The following is a 19,316-nucleotide window of genomic DNA, read 5'->3' as shown; positions in this document are numbered from 1 at the left end:
GGGGCCCCAAAGTGGCCGTGCAGGCCGGGCACATTCTCACTGTGTCTCTCCCCTTTTCATCTAGGTGGCCTCGCACCTTGGCCGGCATCACTGCCTACCAGTCCTGCCTGCAGTACCCCTTCACCTCTCTGGCCGTGAACGGGGGCCCCGTGGCAGAGAAGCAGGCGTCGCGGGGCTGCGACCGCATGGGGCGCTGGGAGGAGGGCGACTACTCGCACTGCCTGTACACCAACGACATCACCCGCGTGCTCTACACCTTTGTGCTGGTGAGTGGGGCCTGGCTGAGATGAAGGGAAGGAAAAGGTTTCCTCTTCGCCCATCTGGCCTGGCTGTCTGCAGTATGCATTTGCAGCGTTCATCCCTCTGCTTGCTTCTCTTTCCATCTACAGTGTGCATTTGTCTGTCCATTTGCAGCCTGCATCCCTCTGCCTGTCTGTCTGCGATATGCGTTTTGTCTGCCTTTCTCTCTAGCCATCTGCAGTGTGCATCTGTCTGCCTGCCAGCCTGCCTGTCCATCTGCAGCCTGCATCCCTCTGCTTGCTTGCCTGTCTGCGGTATGCATCTGCCTGCATGCATCTCTGTCTGTCCATCTGCAGCGTTCATCCCTCTGCTTGCTTCTCTGTCCATTTGCAGTGTGCATCTGCCTGCCTGCCAGCCTGTCTGTCCATTCATTTGCAGCCTGCATCCCTCTGTCTGCGGTATGTGTTTTGCCTTCCTGTCTCTCTAGGTATCTTCAATGTGCATCTGTCTACTTACCAGCCTGTCTGTTTGTCTGCAGCCTGCATCCCTCTGCCTGTCTGTCTGTCTGTCTGCAGTATGCGTTTGCCTGCCTGTCCGCCTGTCATGTTTCCAGGCGAGTGTGACCATGGTACAGCTGTGCCAGCTGCAGGCTGCGGCTGTAGCCCTGCGTGCCGTTCAGTGACCCTTCTGTAGATCAGGGCATCTCTGAGGCAGTCCCTGCCCCAGCTCCCTGGCATTGTTGAGCTGGGCTAGCAGGAGGGGGGTATTGACCCGGCTGGTGACTCCCCCGTCGCCTCTGCAGATGCCCATCAATGCCTCCAATGCCCTGACGCTGGCGCACCAGCTGCGTGTGTACACAGCCGAGGCTGCCAACTTCTCCGACATGATGGACGTCATCTATGTGGCCCAGATGATCGAGAAGTTCATTGCCTACGTGGACCAGATCAAGCAGGTAGGGTTTCCTCCCCTGCCCCAGCTCCCTGTCACGAGCCCTCTCTGCACACTCCTCCCCTTCCGCACACAGCCTCGTCTGCCCCAGTTCTCCCTCTTCTCCCCCCACGTGGTGCTGTCCGTGAGCGCTCAGCTCCTCGTCCCAGTGCCAAGGTGTCTGTGAGCAGAGCCCAGCCTGGGGTGTTCTCATCCTCCAGCACGTGAGCCCCTGCCCAGAGCAGTCACTGTCCTCCAGCCAGGCGGAGTATCTCCCTCCCCCCCAGCCCCCTTCTAGGCCTCTCTGCAGGCCCCCGCTGGCCCCACACCCACCCCGAGACAGGCTGACGTCACCACCCCAAGAGGGAGGCTGGGGCACACAGGTGGCGGGACCGTCCCATGCTCCAGACGCCCCTGGGGAATCTTCCTTGAATCCCTGGGGCTGGGTGTGTCAGAGCCCACGACGACCACCCCCCTGCTCCCCTCCAGCTCCCGGACGTCATGGTGGAGATGGCAAGTAACATGATGCTGGTGGACGACCACATCCTGTGGATGGCTCAGATCAAGGACAAGGCCTGCACCAGCATCGTCCGCTCCATGGAGAAGATCGCGGGCTACGTGCTCAGCAGCAACTCGCAGCATGTGGCCGTGGTAGGGCCCCAGGGCTGGGGAGCTGGGCAGGACTGGAGGGAGCTCAGGGTTGGAATAGCAGGGGGCTGGGGGTCAGCACTGAGGGGCGCTGGGTGAGAGTGGCCTGGCCTCTGCCTCCAAGGCTGCTAGGCTCCTTGTGGTGGGTGCCCTGCTAACGCCCTGGCTGCTTTGCACCCTCGGCAGAACTCGAGGAACATCGCCTTCGAGGCCTACTTGATTAAGCCGGAGAGCTACACGGGGCTGAGCTGCACGGCCTTCCAGAAGCAAGACGGCGGGCGCCCGTCACTGCCGGAGCAGGAGGCTGAGCCCCTGGCTGACCAGCAGCTGAAGTTCAGGTGCACCACGGGCCAGCCCAACATCTCGCTGGCCAACTTCCACATCAAGGTACTGGGGGGTGGCGATGGGGAGGGGCAGGGCCTGAGAGCTGCGCCGTCTGGGACCTGCTAACCTGTTGCTCCCTGTCCCCTCAGAACAGCATCGCTCTGGCCTCCATCCAGCTGCCCCCTAGCCTGTTCTCCACCTCGGCCCTGCTCTCCCTGCCCCAGGCCTGCAAGGTCCAGTTCCTGGTGTTCCGGAACGGCAAGCTCTTCCGCAGCACCGGCAACTCCTCCCGCCTGGCCGACAACGGCAAGCGCCGCAGCGTGGCCACCCCCGTGATCTACGCCGGGACACGTAAGGGGCACTGCTGCCCGGGGGACAGGGCCATTGCCCTGGGCTCTGCACAGCCTGCCCTGCTCGGGGGTGCAGTGTTGGGGGGCTACGAGAGAGGCTATCACCGGGTCACTGGAGCCCACGTCCTCCTCCCCCGGGCCCCAGGGGCCGTGTGGCTCTCAGCAGCGCAGACCCATGTGGTGGGTTGTCTCTGACCCAGATGTGAAGCCGTAGGGGCCCCTGCTGGCCAAACTTTCCTTCCAGATGGGCAGCTGGCCTCCCCCCTGCCCATGGGGGTCTGGTGGGGCGCGGCGGTGGCAGCATGCAGAGGCCACGGGCCTGCCTTCCACTCCACATTGGTTGCTGCTGCTGCTTTACTCTCCCCTTGTGCGTCAGGTAGGGTGTTGCTCAGCCAGGTCCCAGGAGGCAGCTGCAGAGCAGACTACCCCAGCTCTGACCCTGCCTGGGCCCTGGACAGCAGGGCGTGGAGTGAGGGATGAGCCCATGCAGTGCATCTGCTCAGCCGTTCTCCTCCCCTTCCCTCCCCAGATGGCTGTGGGGTCAGTAACCTCACCGAGCCCATCACTGTCTCGCTGCGCCACTTCAGGGAAGGGGCCGACCCCATGCCTGCCCACTGGAACTTCGAGGTGCTGGGGGGCTACGGGGGCTGGAGCGCCGAGGGCTGTCAGCTGGCCCACCAAGAGCCCAACATCACCACCCTGTTCGGCCGGCACCTGAACAACTTCGCAGTGCTCATGGTAAGGAGGGGGGGCAGGAGAGGGAGGGGAGACTCTGGCCTCCTGAAGTAGACTAGGGGTGTTATCTTGGGGGGGGGGGGGGAGGCGGCAACTGCTCTCTCCTCTTCACACAATGGCTCCAAAGCATCACACCATGTTTGCCCTGGATTTGTCCTACCCCCTCTCATAAGAACGGCCACACTGGGTCAGACCAAAGGTCCATCTAGCCCAGTATCCTGTCCTCTGACAGTGGCCAATGGCAATGAACAGACAGGTAATCATCAAGTGATCCATGCCCTGTCACCCAATCCCAGCTTCTGGGAAACAGAGGCTAAGGACACCATTCCTGCCCATCCTGGCTAATAGCCATTGATGGAACTGTCCTCCATGAATCTATCTAGCTCCCTTTTGAACCCCGTTGTTGTATTGCCTTCACAACACCCTCTGGCAAGGAGTTCCAGAGGTTGACTGTGCATTGTGTGAAAAAATACTTCCTTTTGTTTGTTTTAAACCTGCTACCTATTAATTTCATTTGGTGGCCCCTTGTTCTTGTATTATGAGAAGGAGTAAATAACGCTTCCTTATTGACTTTCTCTATACCACTCATGATTTTATAGAACTCTATCATATCCACCCTTAGTCGCCTCTTTTCCAAGCTGAAAAGTCCCAGTCTTATTAATCTCTCCTTACACAGAAGCTGTTCCATACCCCTAATCATTTTTGTTATCCTTTTCCAAGTCCAATATATCTTTTTTGAGATGGGGCGAACACATCTGCCCCAGTATTCAAGATGTGGGCGTGCCATGGATTTATATAGAGGCAATATGATATTTTTCTGTCTTATTATCTCTCCCTTTCTTAATGATTCTCAACAGTCTGTTTGCTTTTTTGACTGCTGCGGGACATTGAGTGGATGATTTCAGAGAACTCTCCACAATGACTCTAAGTTCTCTTTCTTGAGTGGCAACAGCTAATTTAGACCCCATCATTTGATATGTATAGTTGGGATTATGTTTTCCAGTGTGCATCACTTTGCATTTATCAACATTAAATTTCATCTGCCATTTTGTTGCCCGGTCACCCAGTTTTGTGAGATCCTTTAGTAGCTCTTCGCAGTCTGCCTGGGATTTAACTATCTTGAGTAGTTTTGTATCATCCGCAAATTTTGTCACCTCACTGTTTACCCCTTTTTCCAGACCATTTATGAATATGTTAAATAGGACTGGTCCCAGTACAGATACCTGGGGGACACCACTATTTATCTCTCTCCATTCTGAAAACTTACCATTCATTCCTACCCTTTGTTTCCTATCTTTTAACTAGTTACCAATCCATGAGAGAACCTTCCCTCTTATCCCTTGGCAGCTTATTTTGCTTAAGAGCCTTTGGTGAGGGACCTTGTCAAAGGCTTTCTGAAAATCTAAATACACTATATTCACTGGATCTCCTTTGTCCGCATGCTTGTTGACCCCCTCAAATAATTCTAGTAGATTGGTGAGGCATGATTTCCCTTTACAAAACGATGTTGACTATTTCCCAACAAATTATGTTAATCTATGTGTCTGACAATTTTGTTCTTTACGATAGTTTCAACCAGTTTGCCCGGTACTGAAGTGAGGCTTACTGGCCTGTAGTTGCCAGGGTCACCTCTGGAGCCCTTCTTAAAAATTGGCATCACATTAGCTATCCTGCAGTCATTTGGCACAGAAGTTGATTTAAATGATAGGTTACAGATGACAGTTAGTAGTCCTGCAATTTCACATTTGAGCGAATACCATCAGGTCCTGGAGTTTATCAGTTTGTTCCAAAACCACCTCTGACACCTCAATTTGGGACAGTTCCTCAGATCTGTCACCCAAAAAGAATGGCTCAGGTTTGGGAATCTCCCTCACAGCCTCAACAGTGAAGACCGATGCAAAGAATTCATTTAGTTTCTCCGCAGTGGCCTTATCATCTCTGAGTTCTCCTTCAGCATCTCGATCATCCAGTGGCCCCACTGGTTGTTTAACAGGCTTCCTGCTTCTGATGTATTTAAAAAAAATTTTGCTATTACTTTTGGAGTCTTTGGCGAGCTGTTCCTCAAATTCTTTTTTGGTCTTTCTAATTATATTTTTATACTTCATTTGCCAGAGTTTATGCTCTTTTCTATTTTCCTCATTAGGATTTATCTTCCACTTTTTAAAGGATGCCTTTTTGCCTCTCACTGCTTCTTTTACATTGTTGTTTACCCACGGTGTTTAACCAAAGCCGACGGTATGGAGGAGCATTTGGTTTGGACAGACACATCCCTTAAGGGAGGATCTATAAATGGAGATTATGGTGGCTTTTTTAAAAAAACTGTTTTTTAATTTGGGGTATACTTTTAAGTTGAGCCTCTATTATGGTGCCTTTAAAAAGTTTCCACGCAGCTTGCAGGGATTTTACTTTTGGTGCTCTACCTTTTAATTTCACTAGCCTCCTCACTTTTGTGTAGTTCCCCTTTCTGAAATTAAATGATACCGTGTTGGGCCGCTGTGGAGTTTTCCTGGCCACAGGGATGTTAAATTTAATTATATTATGGTCACTTTTACCAAGTGGTCCAGCTATAGTCACCTCTTGGACCTGATCCTGTGCTCCACTTAAATCAAGAATTGCCTCTCCTCTGGTGGGTTCCAGGACTAGCTGCTCCAAGAAGCAGTCATTTAAGGTGTCGAGAAACTTTCTCTCTGCATCCCGTCCTGAGGTGACATGTACCCAGTCAATATGGGGATAGTTGAAATCCCCCATTATTATTATTGAGTTTTTTATTTTAATAGCCTCTCTAATCTCCCTGATCATTTCAGAGTCACCAACACCATCCTGGTCAGGTGGTCTGTAATATAGCCCTACTGCTATAGTCTTATTTTTCAAGCATGGAATTACTATCCATAGAGATTCTATAGTACAATTTACTTCATTTGATTCTACGCTTTCTTTCACATATAGTGCCCTTCCCCCACCAACACGACCTGTTCTGTCCTTCTGATATATTTTGTACCCTGGTATTACTGTGTCCCGTTGATTATCCTCATTCCACCAAGTGTCTGTGATGCCTGTTCTATCAATGTCCTCATTTAATACGAGGCACTCACATTCACCCATCTTATTATTTAGACTCCCAGCACTGGTATAGAAGTATTTTAAAAACTTGTCACTTTTTAGCTGCCTGCCATTACATGATGTAATTGAATGGGACTTTTTTTTAATTTGACTGTTTCTCATCAGATCCTACCTTCCATCCTCTCCTACTTATTAGGACACAGGGAATCTCCATTTATAGATCCTCCCTTAAGGGATGTCTCTGTCCAAACGACGTGCTCCTCCGTACCTGTCGGCTTTCCCCCTGCCCTTAGTTTAAAAATTGCTCTACGACGTTTTTAATTTTAAGCACCAGCAATCTGGTTCTGGTGGAGCCCATCCTTCCTGTATAGGCTCCTCCTTTCCTCAGTTCCTAATAAATCTAAACCCCTCCTCCCGACACCATCGCCTCATCCACACATTGAGACCCTGCAGTTCTGCCTGTCTGACTGGCCCTGCATGTGAAACTGGGAGCATTTCACAGAATGGTACCATGGAGGGCCTGGACTTCAGTCTCTTACCTAGCAGCCTACATTTGACCTCCAGGATCTCTCTCCTGTCCTTCCCTACATCATTGGTACCTACATGTACCACGACCAGCGGCTCATCCCCAGCACTGCACATAAGTCTGTCTAGATGTCTCGAGAGATCTGCAACCTTCACACCAGGCAGGCAAGTCACTGTGCGGTTCTCCCGGTCATCACAAACCCAGCTATCTGTTTCTAATGATCAAACTGCTCATTACTAATGCCTGTCTCTTCCTAATAACTGGAGTTACCTCCCCCTGAGAAGTATCCTCAGTGCGAGAGAATACCACATCATCATCATCTGGGAGGAGGGTCCCAACTATGGGATTGTTTCCCTCTGCTCCAGTTGGATGTTCTCCTTCCTTGAGGCTTTCATGCTCTTCAACAGCACAGAGACTGAGGGTGGGACCATTCTACTGGATCCCAGAAAGTCTTATCTATGTACCTCTCTGGTCTCCAAAGTCTGTACCTGGTCTCTGAGGGCCAGGAGCTCCTTGCACTGAATGCATACATACACCACCAGCCCACAGGGCAGCTAATCATACATACTGCATTGAGTGCAATAAACTGGGTAGCTCCCACTCTGTTGCTGGACTTCTGCCTGCATTCTCTTTTTACTCCTGAAGCTTGTTCCCTTGTTGGTGCTTTGTTTTTATCAAGCGGTGTTTTGACCTTTAAGTGCAAAGAATGGTAGGTGTATCTTGCCCCTGCTCACACTCCCCCTGTAAACTCCCTTGCCAAACTCCTGTTAGCTGCTCCCCCGCCACCCCTTCCAGCTGGCCGGGAGAGTAACAGTCATTGTCCGCTCATGCACAGGCTGTGGCAGCAGCAATCCCCAGTGGCCCTGGCATGGCAGTCTTGACTTAGCCAGCTTACAAGCAGCCCCCTAGTCCGGGAGGAGCCAGATATAGATGTGAAACTAATTTTGTTTTTGTAACTAGGAACTCAGCAATTTCCCCAGTGAGGCACCAGGCCCAGCTGAGGTTCTGCATCCTGTTCTTTACACCTGCACTGCCCTCCTGCTGCTGTGCTTATTCACCACCATCATCACTTACATCATCAACCACAGGTGAGCGGGGACATGATGCTGTACTCTGTTAACCAGCTGCCACTTTCACCTCAGAAGTGGCTGCATGTCGATCAATACCCTCTGGCCCTTGGTGGAATGAGGGATCTGTCCATCAGCTTGGGTTTTTTTCAGACATGTTGAGGCACTAGCCAGCAGCCACAGCAGGGCTTAAGGCACTTCCTGTCAAATCTATCTTGGAGACTTTGCTCCAAGGTGTTTTTAGTGGACTGAGAACCTGCTGGGCTCCTGTTTCATGACAGAGGACACCAGAGTCAGTCAAACAAATTCCACTTTATTGTTCCCCCACTGCACAGTAATGCACCCATCTTTCCATGGTAGAGTGGTTACCACACAGATCCATACATTAGCATCAGCAATCCTGTTTTAATTAAAAATCAAACTAAGGGTACCAGAGACTGACTTGCTGGTCTAACTACGGTGTTGATTTTGGTATGGAGAACAGGCTGTGCTTGGTGGTCATTAATTTGACCCCCTCCTGACTAAACCTGAGAGGCACTGTCCAATCCCTGCCATGAAAAATGGTAGCCTTAACTATAAATGCTGTAGTTACGGCAAATGGGTTTGTCTGCCTCACTATGGATTCTATTCCAGTTGGTCTCTAGGATCAGTATTGGTTTATGGATTGGAGCATGTTTTCCTTATGCAAACCAGATTTTAGGGGCCACAGCCTTAGGATGAATTTGATCCCTATTTTACAACAATCCTTTCTCCCACCCTTGACTTCAGTAAGTTGGCAGGAGCAGGGACAATCTGGCCCCTGGTGTAGAGTGCCCAGCACAAGGGGGAGCCCTGAGGTGCTCCTTCCCTCCACAAAATACACCTAGGAGTAGGATATAAAAGTCTAGCCACCAGAGGTGTGTAGCGTTCAGTGCAGCCTGCCCATTTCTACTCTGCTTTTTGGAAGTCCGTACTATTACCCATCACCCTGCCATGGTTGGCCTGTGGGCAAGTTCTCCAGCTCTCTTCTCGGTCTGCTTCTTGTCCTCTCAGGAATCAGCAAATTCTCCTCTTGAGGGTGCTTAAAATCCTTCAGGCTCCCTTGCCTCAAGTTTCCTACAATAAAGCCCAAACTGATCAGCAACTGGAGAGCCACACCTTTTACCCTTTGTATTTCTTGCTAACACCTTGCAGGTTAAGGAATCCAATATGGTTTAATTCAAGTAATATTCTTTACTATTAACACACTAGCATCATGGCTTGGCTTTTAAGAAGCCTCACATGTAAAGTCTGGAGTTTTTTCTAACACCAGACCAACTGCACATGCAGAGTTCAAGAGGTGGGAGTCCAGCTATTATCTTTTCTCCTACAAATTACAGGAGCTCAAAATAGTTATGTGCATGCTTAAAGGTGTAAATGAGGATTGCACATTGGTTAGACATAGGCACCTAAACTGCTTTAAAAGTTTTTGAAAATCTGACACTGTAAATCCCAGTATTGGTCTGTCCTGGGTAGCACCTACCTGGACAGGCAGAGCTGGAAGCTTCTTTATCTAGGTCTCAGCTCAGTCCTTGCATGCAGAGCTGGCTTTACTTAACTTCACCTCTTCACGCTTATTCTACTGCCCTTCTTTGGGAGCTTGCTTTTATGCAGTGTTGGAATACACTACCATTTAGCTGACTATGTCAATAAATCCCTACATCCTGTGCCTTCAGTTATAGAAACACACCACAACTTAGGGTTTATTATTAAAAAGATGAACACTCTGACAGTCTTAGTAAAACAATTCCAAAGAGACTGTGAAAGCTTCTCTTACAGCAACTATTCCGGGGTTACTGGGTACAGTGCTGCTGTTGTTGACTCCTCTCTCCGAGGCACCTAGTACTGTTATAATTCAGGTAAATGCTCAGTATTTGGGAAGGCTACAACCCTGCCTCTGTTGTATCTGTTTGCGAGAAGGGCCTTTCAGAACACACAGCCCAGTAGTGGTGAATTTAACCCCTCCAAGACAGCAGCTAATCAGCACCGCTGTGCGCCTCTCTTTCAGCACCATTCATATCTCCCGGAAGTGCTGGCACATACTGCTTAACCTCTGTTTCTACATCGCCATGACATCGGCTGTGTTTGCAGGAGGCATCACTCTGACCAACTACATGATTGTCTGCCAAGCAGTAAGTACAGCTGGGTCCAGACCAGCTTTGGACAGCCGTGGGGAACGTTAGTCCTGGAGGCTCCATGACAGACCACTACCTGGTGTGTCCCAACTGGCAGCATCCATGTCTGAGAGGCCCTGGGCAGAAGTGATTGCTTCCTTCAGTGCTGAGCACATTAGAAACACAGAAGGAAGAGAAAAAGAGCAGCAGCAGCTGCAATGCATTTAGCAGAGCAGGCCTAAGTTCCCCGCAGCCAGCCATTGTAACAGTAATTTATTAGTGCCTGAATCCAACAACTCCTATGTCTGCTTACCTGACTGCTTTGTATCCTCTGGCCCTGTAGGTTGGCATCATTTTGCACTACTCCTCCTTATCCACTCTTCTGTGGATGGCAGTGAAGGCCAGAGTCATCTACAAAGAGGTGACGTGGAAGGCACCGCAGCAGCCGGAAGGGGACGTGCCCCAGCCAGCCCCTCGGCCCATGCTACGGTACAGCCGTTTCTCTTTGATGCAGCTATGACTAGGTTGAAGTGAAAGCAGAAAGACATGCTCAGGAGAAAGCGCTGACGTTGTCAGCTAGCTCTAGCATGGGGAGCCTTTGCCTACTGGACATGCACATGCATTGTAGCTGTGTGCTTAGGTTTCAGAGTAGCAGCCGTGTTAGTCTGTATCCGCGAAAAGGAGGACTTGTGGCATTTTAGAGACTAACCAATTTATTAGAGCGTGAGCAAGTACTCCTTTTCTTTGTGTGCTTAGGGTTACCTAATCCAGACACTTCTTTTCAAGCCAGTTTTCATTGCTCCTCTGGCTGGGCAATTTACGCTTTCTAGCCCCAACCCTATTGTCACTATTACTGTTGTTATTTTAAAGGGTGCCACCTCTTCGTAAGGAGAGGAAAGTGTGGTTCTCTCCCCAGATCCTCCATCTCAGAGTTGTTCAAACTTCCCCCAAGACAAGAGATTTAGGAAGTTACAAGCAATTGAAGGGCTGAGAATGATTAGACAACAGGCACATTCCCTGGGGACAGTGGGATAACAATGGCTTTTGTTCATGTTACAGATTCTACCTGATTGCTGGCGGGATCCCCCTCATCATCTGTGGGATCACAGCGGCTGTCAATACCCACAATTACCAGGATAACAACCCCTAGTAAGTGCAACAGGAGCAGTGACTTGTTCCTTCTTGCTGCCTCCTCCTTCAGTCGCCAGTGCTTAGCCTCAAGTGAGGAGGGGGGATCTGGACAGCATCAGCAGCCTGGTGTTGCAGCTAAAACCCCCAATCCACTCTCTTATTTCAAGGCCAGGTCAGAATTTGTTACTTGGGCTCTTGCATATCCTGCAAGAGCACCTGAATGTTACCTCAGGCTGCTAGAGAATGGCTTCCCACCCCACCTTTGCAACAGCATGCACCAATAGGAAAGGGCTGCAGGAAAGTTCAGTTATTTCTGAATCAGAAATAACTGATCTTTCCATGCCATGATCCAACCCAATGAAATGGTTTGGGGTTTGAATTTAATCTGCCAAGAAACCAGGCAAGTATGTTTTGTTTGCAAAGGTGAGAGCGAGCATCTACAGCAGAGAATTATGTTCTATTAGTGCCCATGCCAGTGAAGGGGAAATGCCCTTGTAAGCTTTTTATCTAACACCCCCATTCCTTAGTGACTGCTGATGCTGTTTCTGAACAATGCACAAGCCTTGGGCAGTGCTTACAGAAGGAATCTAGAATCCAGAAACCCATATTAATCCCAGCTCTGGATGTGTTTCCTTACCTGTGAATAGTGTCCCAGTCCTGGATATATTCACAGGCTGACCGTCAGGATGTTGATGACTAGATGGAGCATTGGCAGAATCAAGGCAGACTCTTAAGCTCTTCTCTCCCCTACAGCTGCTGGCTGGTGTGGAGACCAAGCCTTGGGGCTTTCTACGTTCCTGTGGCTTTCATTTTGCTCATCACTTGGATTTACTTCCTGTGCACTGGGGTTAACCTCTGGTGCCAGTCAAGGAACCAAAAAGACCCTCCAGTGCCCCTCGAGACCCCCCCAAGGTTGGGTGGCAGCAGCAACCTCTTGACAGACTCAGGCTCCATTTCCGTCACCCTTCACTCTGGGACGCACAGTGCTGATGTGGATGGCGTCTACTCATTGAAGGTGCAGTTCTGGGTCCTGCTGATCACCCATTTCTTGTACGTTGCGCTGTGGACGTTTGGGGCCATGGCCGTGTCCCAGCGCTGGTACCTGAATGTCCTCTTCAGCTGCCTCTATGGGTTAACAGCTGTAACACTGGGGCTCTTTATCTTCATCCACCACTGTGCCCGGCGTCGAGACGTGCAGAACTCCTGGTTTGCCTGCTGCCCATCCTACAGGAATGCGCTGCCCATGCAAGCGTATGTCCACCCAGGCATGGCCACAGAGGAGGGCTCACAGATCTTCATCGGCTGCAACCCCGAGGTGGCTCATTCCATCAAGTCCTCTTCCTCACCCAGCAGCACCAACTCCACCGTGGGCCACTGCAAGCTCACCAACCTGCAGGTGGCTCAGAACCAGGCAGAGAGCTGCCCCCCCCCACGGCCAGCCTGCTACGAAGAGATGGAGACGGCCAACAATAAGAACACCAGCGCGGCCAGGTATGCTAACAACGTACATGGGCGCAGGAACCACAAGAGCAGAACTAAGCAGTTCCGGGAGGGGAAGCACCACCGCTTGAAGGTGCTGCGGGGGCCTTCTTCAGATCACCCCTCCAGCGAGAGTGGGAGCCACCACAGCAGCCGAAACAGCCCCCTGAACAACAGCTGCATTGGAGCCAGGGTAGCAGCAGTGCAGGAGGGGGATGCTGCTCTGACCCAGTCTGAAGGGAGCGATGGTGGTAGCAGCAACCATCGGGTTCCGGACTTCAGCAGAGCTCAGAGGAGAAGCGCTAGCAGGGATAACCTCAAACAGGCCCACACCATTGAGAAAGAGACTAAGCGGCGATCCTATCCCCTTAACATGGCCAACCAGAACGGGGGGCTGAAAGGCAGTAAGTACGATATAAACCTCACCAGTGCAGAGAGCATGGCTGGCATGAAGACTGGCCTCTGGAAGAGCGAAACGACCGTCTAGAGGGCTGAAGGGCCCGGGCAGCTACAGTATCCTACTCCTCAGGCAACGGAGCAGCTCGCTCAGCCATTGGCAGGGCATGGGGAATGGCACTGCTAACTGAAAGCATCTTCTGGCAGGTCGAATGTAACCTTCAAACAGAGTCAGGAGCCTGGGTGGTACTGTCCAGAATGTTTTAATTCCTCTGTCAATCAGCAGGTCTTGTTCCACCTGGGTGCTGGAATGGAGAAAGAGCACAGTACATCAACAAGCCTCCTCTAATTCTCAGTGGGCAGAGGACACAGGAGTACTAAGATCTTAAGGTGAAAGACAATCACTGCAGTTCAGGCTGCTGAGGAGCAATTTTATTTTAATCACTTCTGCATGTCACATAAGACTGATTCTAAATGCTATTTTATAAATATACAGAAGGTTTATTTTTCAAATCTATATTATTGTATGTATATATGTATAGACTGACTGGTAACTGATGGAAGTGCCTCAGTGTTCTATGAGCGGTGAGTCTCCCCTTAGGAGTTTTGGCAAGAACTTACTTTTGCCATCCAGTGTTGGTTAGGAGACCAGAACTAGCTCCTTCATGCAAAGACACTGCAGTCAAGATGTCTGTTTCATCCTTACCAAACACATTTTCAGAAAGAGAGACTGAAATGACAAGTATTTGATCTGACTGTTCTTAAATGTATATTTAGCCCTATGGGTTACTGAGCTACCAAAGTAAAAGCCATAGTTAAAAATGAACAAGAGGTAAGATAAGAAAAAGCTCCAAGCAAAGTAAATTGTCTGCATATGACAGACACTAAAATCACTGCAGGAAAACTGCTCTTGAGCTGGGTTAAAGACCCATGCTAGGCAAAAGGGCTTCCATCAATGAAACAGCAGCGGCATTATTTTTTATGCATGTTACACTCACTGTGAAAGCTTTTCATGCCTTGTGTGGCGGGAGTGCTAGCCACTCAAAAGGGAACCAAGGAGTTGGGCAGAGGTACAGATATCGATACTTGCCCTTAAATCCCATTTAGCATGTTCAAAAATGTTTTGCTGCAAGAGCAAAACTAAATTAATGTAAATAGATAATTCAGAGTCTGCCCAGTCTAGAGCTGGTTCTATTATTAAAGTGAAAAGAACCTTGTTAACTAGTAGGGCAATTGTTCAGGCCACGCAGAGAAAAACTGAAGGAGTTAAGTGTCTATATAACTCAGCCTTCCTACAAAATTTTTAAAAGGGCTGGTACTTGTTTTTCCAATACAAAAAGTCAAGTACCTTTTTTCTAGTGTAAAATATAAAGCAGCTTCTTACCATAAATACAGACAGGTCCCAGAGCCTGGTGTTGAAAAGGAGCCTTCAGTAAAAATGTCTCCTAAAAAAAAGGAAGTTTCTATTCAAAATAGTGCCCAGCAATAAAAGTTTCATGTTCCTGTTTTGTTAGCATGAGCTGAGATTTGCTGCCAGTTCCACCACATGTGCCTATCACTAAAGAAACACAGTGAGAAGTAACGAGGAGAAAACAGCAGCTGTAGCCTGTGAGGCATTGAACTGGGTATTCAAACCCCCAGTAATTTCATACCCTAACCAGTGGATGAAGAAAGAAACAGCCCTTAGAATTCTCCTCTGTCCTGCTGTTTGGCACTCATTCCCGTTTGCCTTTCAAAAGGAGTTTTGACCAGAGGTCAGCTGAGAAGAGAATTTTAGCCTTGTTCCTATAGTCAGCAGGGAGACCCAGTTTCTTAGTTGTTCTCCTGCTAGTTTGGCTGCTTTTGTCCCACTTGAAATCAGAGGAGGATTAGAAGAGTGGGACACAGGACTAAAGCCAGGAACCTCCTGCACTCTAAGCCCAGCTCTGATACAGACTGAAAGCAAGTCACCACCTCTGTGCCCCTGTAAATATGGGTATCAACACTTACCTACCTCCCCAGGGGTTAGTTACAGACTGAAGTGCTAGAAGGCATGCATGGAGCCAGCACTCGTGTCCACACCATTTCTAAGAGATTTGGGGTGGAAAGATGCCGGAGTTAATGGATTATAAAGCACTTAAAAGATTTTTCCTTCATTTCTTCCTCTCCATGCTGAACCCCCGCTATTGCTGAAAGACCAATGGGCTTACCCAGCAGTGCTACTACCCCCCAGCCTTGTTAGACTCCCCCTAATTACTTGTGCTTTGTATTTAATACAGTTTGAATCTGATGCTGAACTTGTTATACGCTTGCTGCACTGTGACAGTATTATAAAAGCTTTGTATTACACTTATTTTGTCTGTTTACATTACAAGCAAATGACATATCAACAGAGCTTCTTGCAATATACATGGGGGAGGGAGCGGGGAAAAAGTGCCAAAGAAAATGTGTTTAAAGGATTGGGGGTGGGTTGCATTTTTTTTATATAAACCGAATGTTTCTAGCAGATATGTTTTGTTTTAATATATTAAAGATTTGCAAATCTACTGAGAAGTGACGTTGCTTGTTTTAGGCCCTTAGTCCCTAATACAATGACTGACCCTTCAGCACAGCAAGGTCATTTCTTTTATTGAATTTGGCTGTACTTAGATATCAACAAATGGTGCCATAATCATACAAAGAAAGGATTCAAAATTCCAGCAGCTTCACATAATAAATTTAACAGCCAAGGTCAGAACTGTTTTCCTTATTAGGCAGAGGGCAACGCTAGCTTCCCAACAGTATTATTAGGGATGTCTCTGATATCCAATCCAACCCAACCCACTATCTGTCCCCAGGGCAGTGGCCCCAAGACTTAGATCTTGTAGCGCGATGCCCAAACAGGGAGTTTATTGCTCACCAAGGGAAACAGGCACTGCATTTTGAAAAAAGCCTGAACAGCCAATGGAAGCGGCAGGTCTAGTAAATCACAAACAATGCAGCTGAGCTGTAGTGAAACAAAACGGCAGGGTCGCACTTCGCTGGAAGGAACTCAAATGAACCAAGCGTTACGCTGGTTTAGACTGGAAAAACGTACTCTCTCTCTCCTCCGCACTTCCAAAGGTGGATGCCTAACCCTGACTTTGCTCTATAAGAATTCATAGAAGGTTTGTGTGCCGCTGAGCAGCCTTGAGAAATGAGCTGGCTGCCCTATTCAAGGGCCCTCCTCATTCAAATAATCCTACATCTTAGTGCAGGGAATGCAAAGGGATTAGTCCTAACCAAAACCACACAGATTAACAGCCTTTTTGTCAAGCTGGAAGGGTCATACCCAGATACAACGGCAAGAAACCTGAATGCTTCTATTGACAGGCAAAATAGAATTACTTACCCACACTTACTGCCACCACCTTCGATCAGTACACAGACAAGTTGGGCTGCACCGGGACGATGCTGGAGAACATCTGGATTTCAACAAAATAACTAACTAAATTGGTAAGAGAAGATCCTGAAGGCATTTCTGGCAGCTGTGATGACTATTTTTAGCAAGTCATTCTGGTATTTTAATTTTCTGCCCCAGCAGAACTAGGAAAGCATGTCGTCATTTACTTACAACTCCTTCCCATAGCATGGAACGCTTGAGAGACCCCATTATCCTATTTCTCCAGTGGGAAGAATGTCTGCTAGCAGTGCAACACAGACAACTGTGCTGCAGATTTCATACCTTTACTTCAGTTGGCCAGTTCCTAGTTCCTCTGTCCATGCTGCTCTTGGGAGCTCAGTTCAGTGCCAGGCCTGGGCCTTGCTGAGCTCCTGCATCTCCTCCTGGCTCCGCAGGTATTGCTCTATTTCGCTGTCCGAAATGGCCTCATCTCCAGTGATAGCCTGGTCTGAAGGGCTCAGAGCTACTGTTCGAAGTCTCTTCCTGGGGTTTATAAGGCATGGTGGCAGCAAAGGCCTCTGTACACTGCTGCATTTCTGTTTGCCCCCGGGCTGGCAGCCCTCCGCTTGGGTCGAGCCCCCTTCAGCTTGTGGTGAACACTCAGAGCCATCACCTGCTGCTGTGGCACTTTGATCCCCAGTGTCTCCGGAGCTAAAGGAGCTTCTCAGCAGGAAGTGTCGGTGCTGGAGCAGGTCCCCAATGTGTTTGACCACAGTCTTTTTGTCCACGTTGAGCACACGCAGCCAGGCCAGCTGGGAGGCCATTCTCAGGAGAATGTCGTTAAGCTCCTTCAGCCGCAGGTGGGCCGGTGGGGGTAGGTCCGTGCCCGCCAGCTTACAGAAGCGAGGGAAGGTGCATGTCAGGCGCCCCACAGGCTGCAGCGACTGCCACGCAAGGTAGGCCGCAGCAGTGACGATGGGAACGGGATGCCGGCCTGTCACCAGCCACGTCTCACTGGCCAGCTCCACAATCTGGATTGTTCGGGCAACCATCTTTTCCTTGTCCTCAGCAAATTTAGTAGGGATGCTGGCTGAACTCTGGAACAGCTTGAAACTGAGAGAGCAAAGAGAGCCCATTACTTATATCATTGCACTGGGTATCAGAGATAGAAGGAAACCATTAGATCATTAAGTCCATCATGCTGCAAGGACAGGGGAGGTATCAAGTATTACTGGGGCCCTACCAAATTAATAGTCCATTCTGATCAATTTCATGGCCAAAGGATTTTTTAATTGGTCAGTTTCAGGTCTTCAGATGTTTACATCTGAAATTTCATGGTGTTGTAACTGTGGGGATCCTGACCCAAAAGGAGGTTGTGGGGGGTTGCAAAGCTGTTGGGGAGGGTCGGGAAGAGAGGGTTGCAGGATTGCCACCCTCATTTCTGCACTGCCTTCAGCATAGCTGTGCAGTTTCCTGCAGCCCGGGGAGGGTCTGATCCCTCCCCAGCCCAGACGAACAGCTAGGAGCCCCCAACTGGGGCACCCCCAGCCCTGCCTCTCCCACTCCCCTCCAATAGCTAGATTTCCTGGGAAAGATCTGATTTCACAGTCTGTGACGTGTTTTTCAGGGCTGTGAATCTGGTAGGCCCCTAGATATTACATGGCCACAGCACTGTCTGAGGCTTCCAATGTGCAACACACACATCGAAGTGTAGTCCTCTGTGCAAAGGGCCTCAAACAGCCTTAGGTGGCTCCCCAACCAATTTGCTTGGTTTACACAGGTTATTATTGATATGTACAGTGCCAACAGCTGCCTAGGCCTTCCAGGAGAAATGCAGACCTCTGACAGGCTTTCCACACATTCATTTTCTGCTGTAGGTGAGTAAGGACTACACCACCAGTCCTCAGAAACAGGGAGAGAGGGCAAGAAGAAGTGAAATGCTAGACAATCCTATGAGCCTCGAGACAACAGGAGAGTAGCAATAAGTCTCATGGCTGTTTAGACCACTCAGATTACAAGGCCAGAAGGTCTTTTTCTAGTCTGACCTCTTGTTTAACACATCACAGGACTACCCTGAATTAGTTCAGTTTGTATTAGAGCAGATGCTTTAAAAATTATCCAACATGAATTTAAAAATTGCCAGTGATGGAGAATCCATCACAATCCTTGACAACATTTTTCCACTGGTTAATTACCCTCACTGTTAAAAATGTGAATCTAATTTCTAGTCTGAATTTGTCACTCACCTACAACATTTAGGGAGGCACTGAGATACCATGGCAAAGGGCAAAAAACAACGAATTTACAGTGCAGAAGGTATACAGTATGTGTGAGTGAAAGACACACAGAGGGAGATTCATAGATATTTAGGTCAGAAGGGACCATTATGATCATCTAATCTGACCTCCTGCACAACGCAGGCCACAGAATTTCACCCACCACTCCTTCAAAAAACCTCACACCTATATCTGTGCTACTGAAGTCCTCAAATTGTAGTTTAAAGACTTCAAGGAGCAGAGAATCCTCCAGCAAGTGACCCATGCTACAGAGGAAGGTGAAAAACCTCCAAGGCCTCTTCCAATCTGCCCTGCAGGAAAATTCCTCCCCGACCCCAAATATGGTGATCAGCTAAACCCTGAGCATATGGGCAAGATTCATCCGCCAGATACTACAGAAAATTCTTTCCTGGGTAACTCGGATCCCACCCCATCTAATATCCCATCACAGGCCATTGGGCCTATTTACCATGAATATTTAATTACGAAAACCATGTTATCCCATCATACCTTCTCCTCCATAAATTTATCGAGTTTAATCTTAAAGCCAGATAGGTCTTTTGCCCCCACTGCTTCCCTTGGAAGGCTATTCCAAAACTTCACTCCTCTGATGGTTAGAAACCTTCATCTAATTTCTAGTCTAAATTTCCTGGTGGCCAGTTTATATCCATTTGTTCTTGTGTCC

At 49.1% G+C, this 19,316-nt stretch overlaps 2 protein-coding genes across 9 annotated transcripts in view; one reads left to right on the top strand and one right to left on the bottom strand.

Moving 5' to 3' along the window:
* Positions 1-15,540, top strand: part of ADGRA2 (adhesion G protein-coupled receptor A2) — a 102,855-nt gene extending 87,315 nt beyond the window's left edge. For both annotated transcript variants that reach the window (XM_048829642.2, XM_075123494.1), the window contains 11 exons: positions 65-266; positions 1,043-1,192; positions 1,657-1,818; positions 2,002-2,202; positions 2,289-2,490; positions 3,019-3,227; positions 7,771-7,898; positions 9,904-10,027; positions 10,353-10,498; positions 11,069-11,158; positions 11,894-15,540. In XM_048829642.2, the coding sequence (XP_048685599.2) occupies positions 65-266; positions 1,043-1,192; positions 1,657-1,818; positions 2,002-2,202; positions 2,289-2,490; positions 3,019-3,227; positions 7,771-7,898; positions 9,904-10,027; positions 10,353-10,498; positions 11,069-11,158; positions 11,894-13,106 (2,827 nt within the window). In that variant the 3' untranslated portion in view covers positions 13,107-15,540. The remainder of the gene's footprint in view (positions 1-64; positions 267-1,042; positions 1,193-1,656; positions 1,819-2,001; positions 2,203-2,288; positions 2,491-3,018; positions 3,228-7,770; positions 7,899-9,903; positions 10,028-10,352; positions 10,499-11,068; positions 11,159-11,893) is intronic.
* BRF2 (BRF2 general transcription factor IIIB subunit) overlaps positions 8,171-19,316 on the bottom strand; it is a 34,777-nt gene continuing 23,631 nt past the window's right edge. Inside the window, exons 5-10 of one of the 7 annotated variants that reach the window (XM_075123498.1) lie at positions 16,365-17,468; positions 15,005-15,081; positions 14,400-14,460; positions 11,778-13,320; positions 10,323-10,529; positions 8,171-8,972 (exon numbers count right to left, since the gene is read on the bottom strand). In XM_075123498.1, the coding sequence (XP_074979599.1) occupies positions 16,757-17,468 (712 nt within the window). In that variant the 3' untranslated portion in view covers positions 8,171-8,972; positions 10,323-10,529; positions 11,778-13,320; ... (1 more) ...; positions 15,005-15,081; positions 16,365-16,756. Of the gene's footprint in view, positions 8,973-10,322; positions 10,530-11,777; positions 13,321-14,399; positions 15,082-16,364; positions 17,469-19,316 lie in introns of all 7 variants that reach the window. The other 6 variants (XM_075123496.1, XM_075123495.1, XM_075123499.1 and 3 more) reach the window with 6 other exon arrangements.

Source organism: Caretta caretta, chromosome 26, assembly GCF_965140235.1.
Source record: "Caretta caretta isolate rCarCar2 chromosome 26, rCarCar1.hap1, whole genome shotgun sequence".
Taxonomy (NCBI): Eukaryota; Metazoa; Chordata; order Testudines; family Cheloniidae; genus Caretta; species Caretta caretta.
Note: the sequence above shows the minus strand (reverse complement) of the source record. Positions and strands in the feature narration are given on the sequence as shown.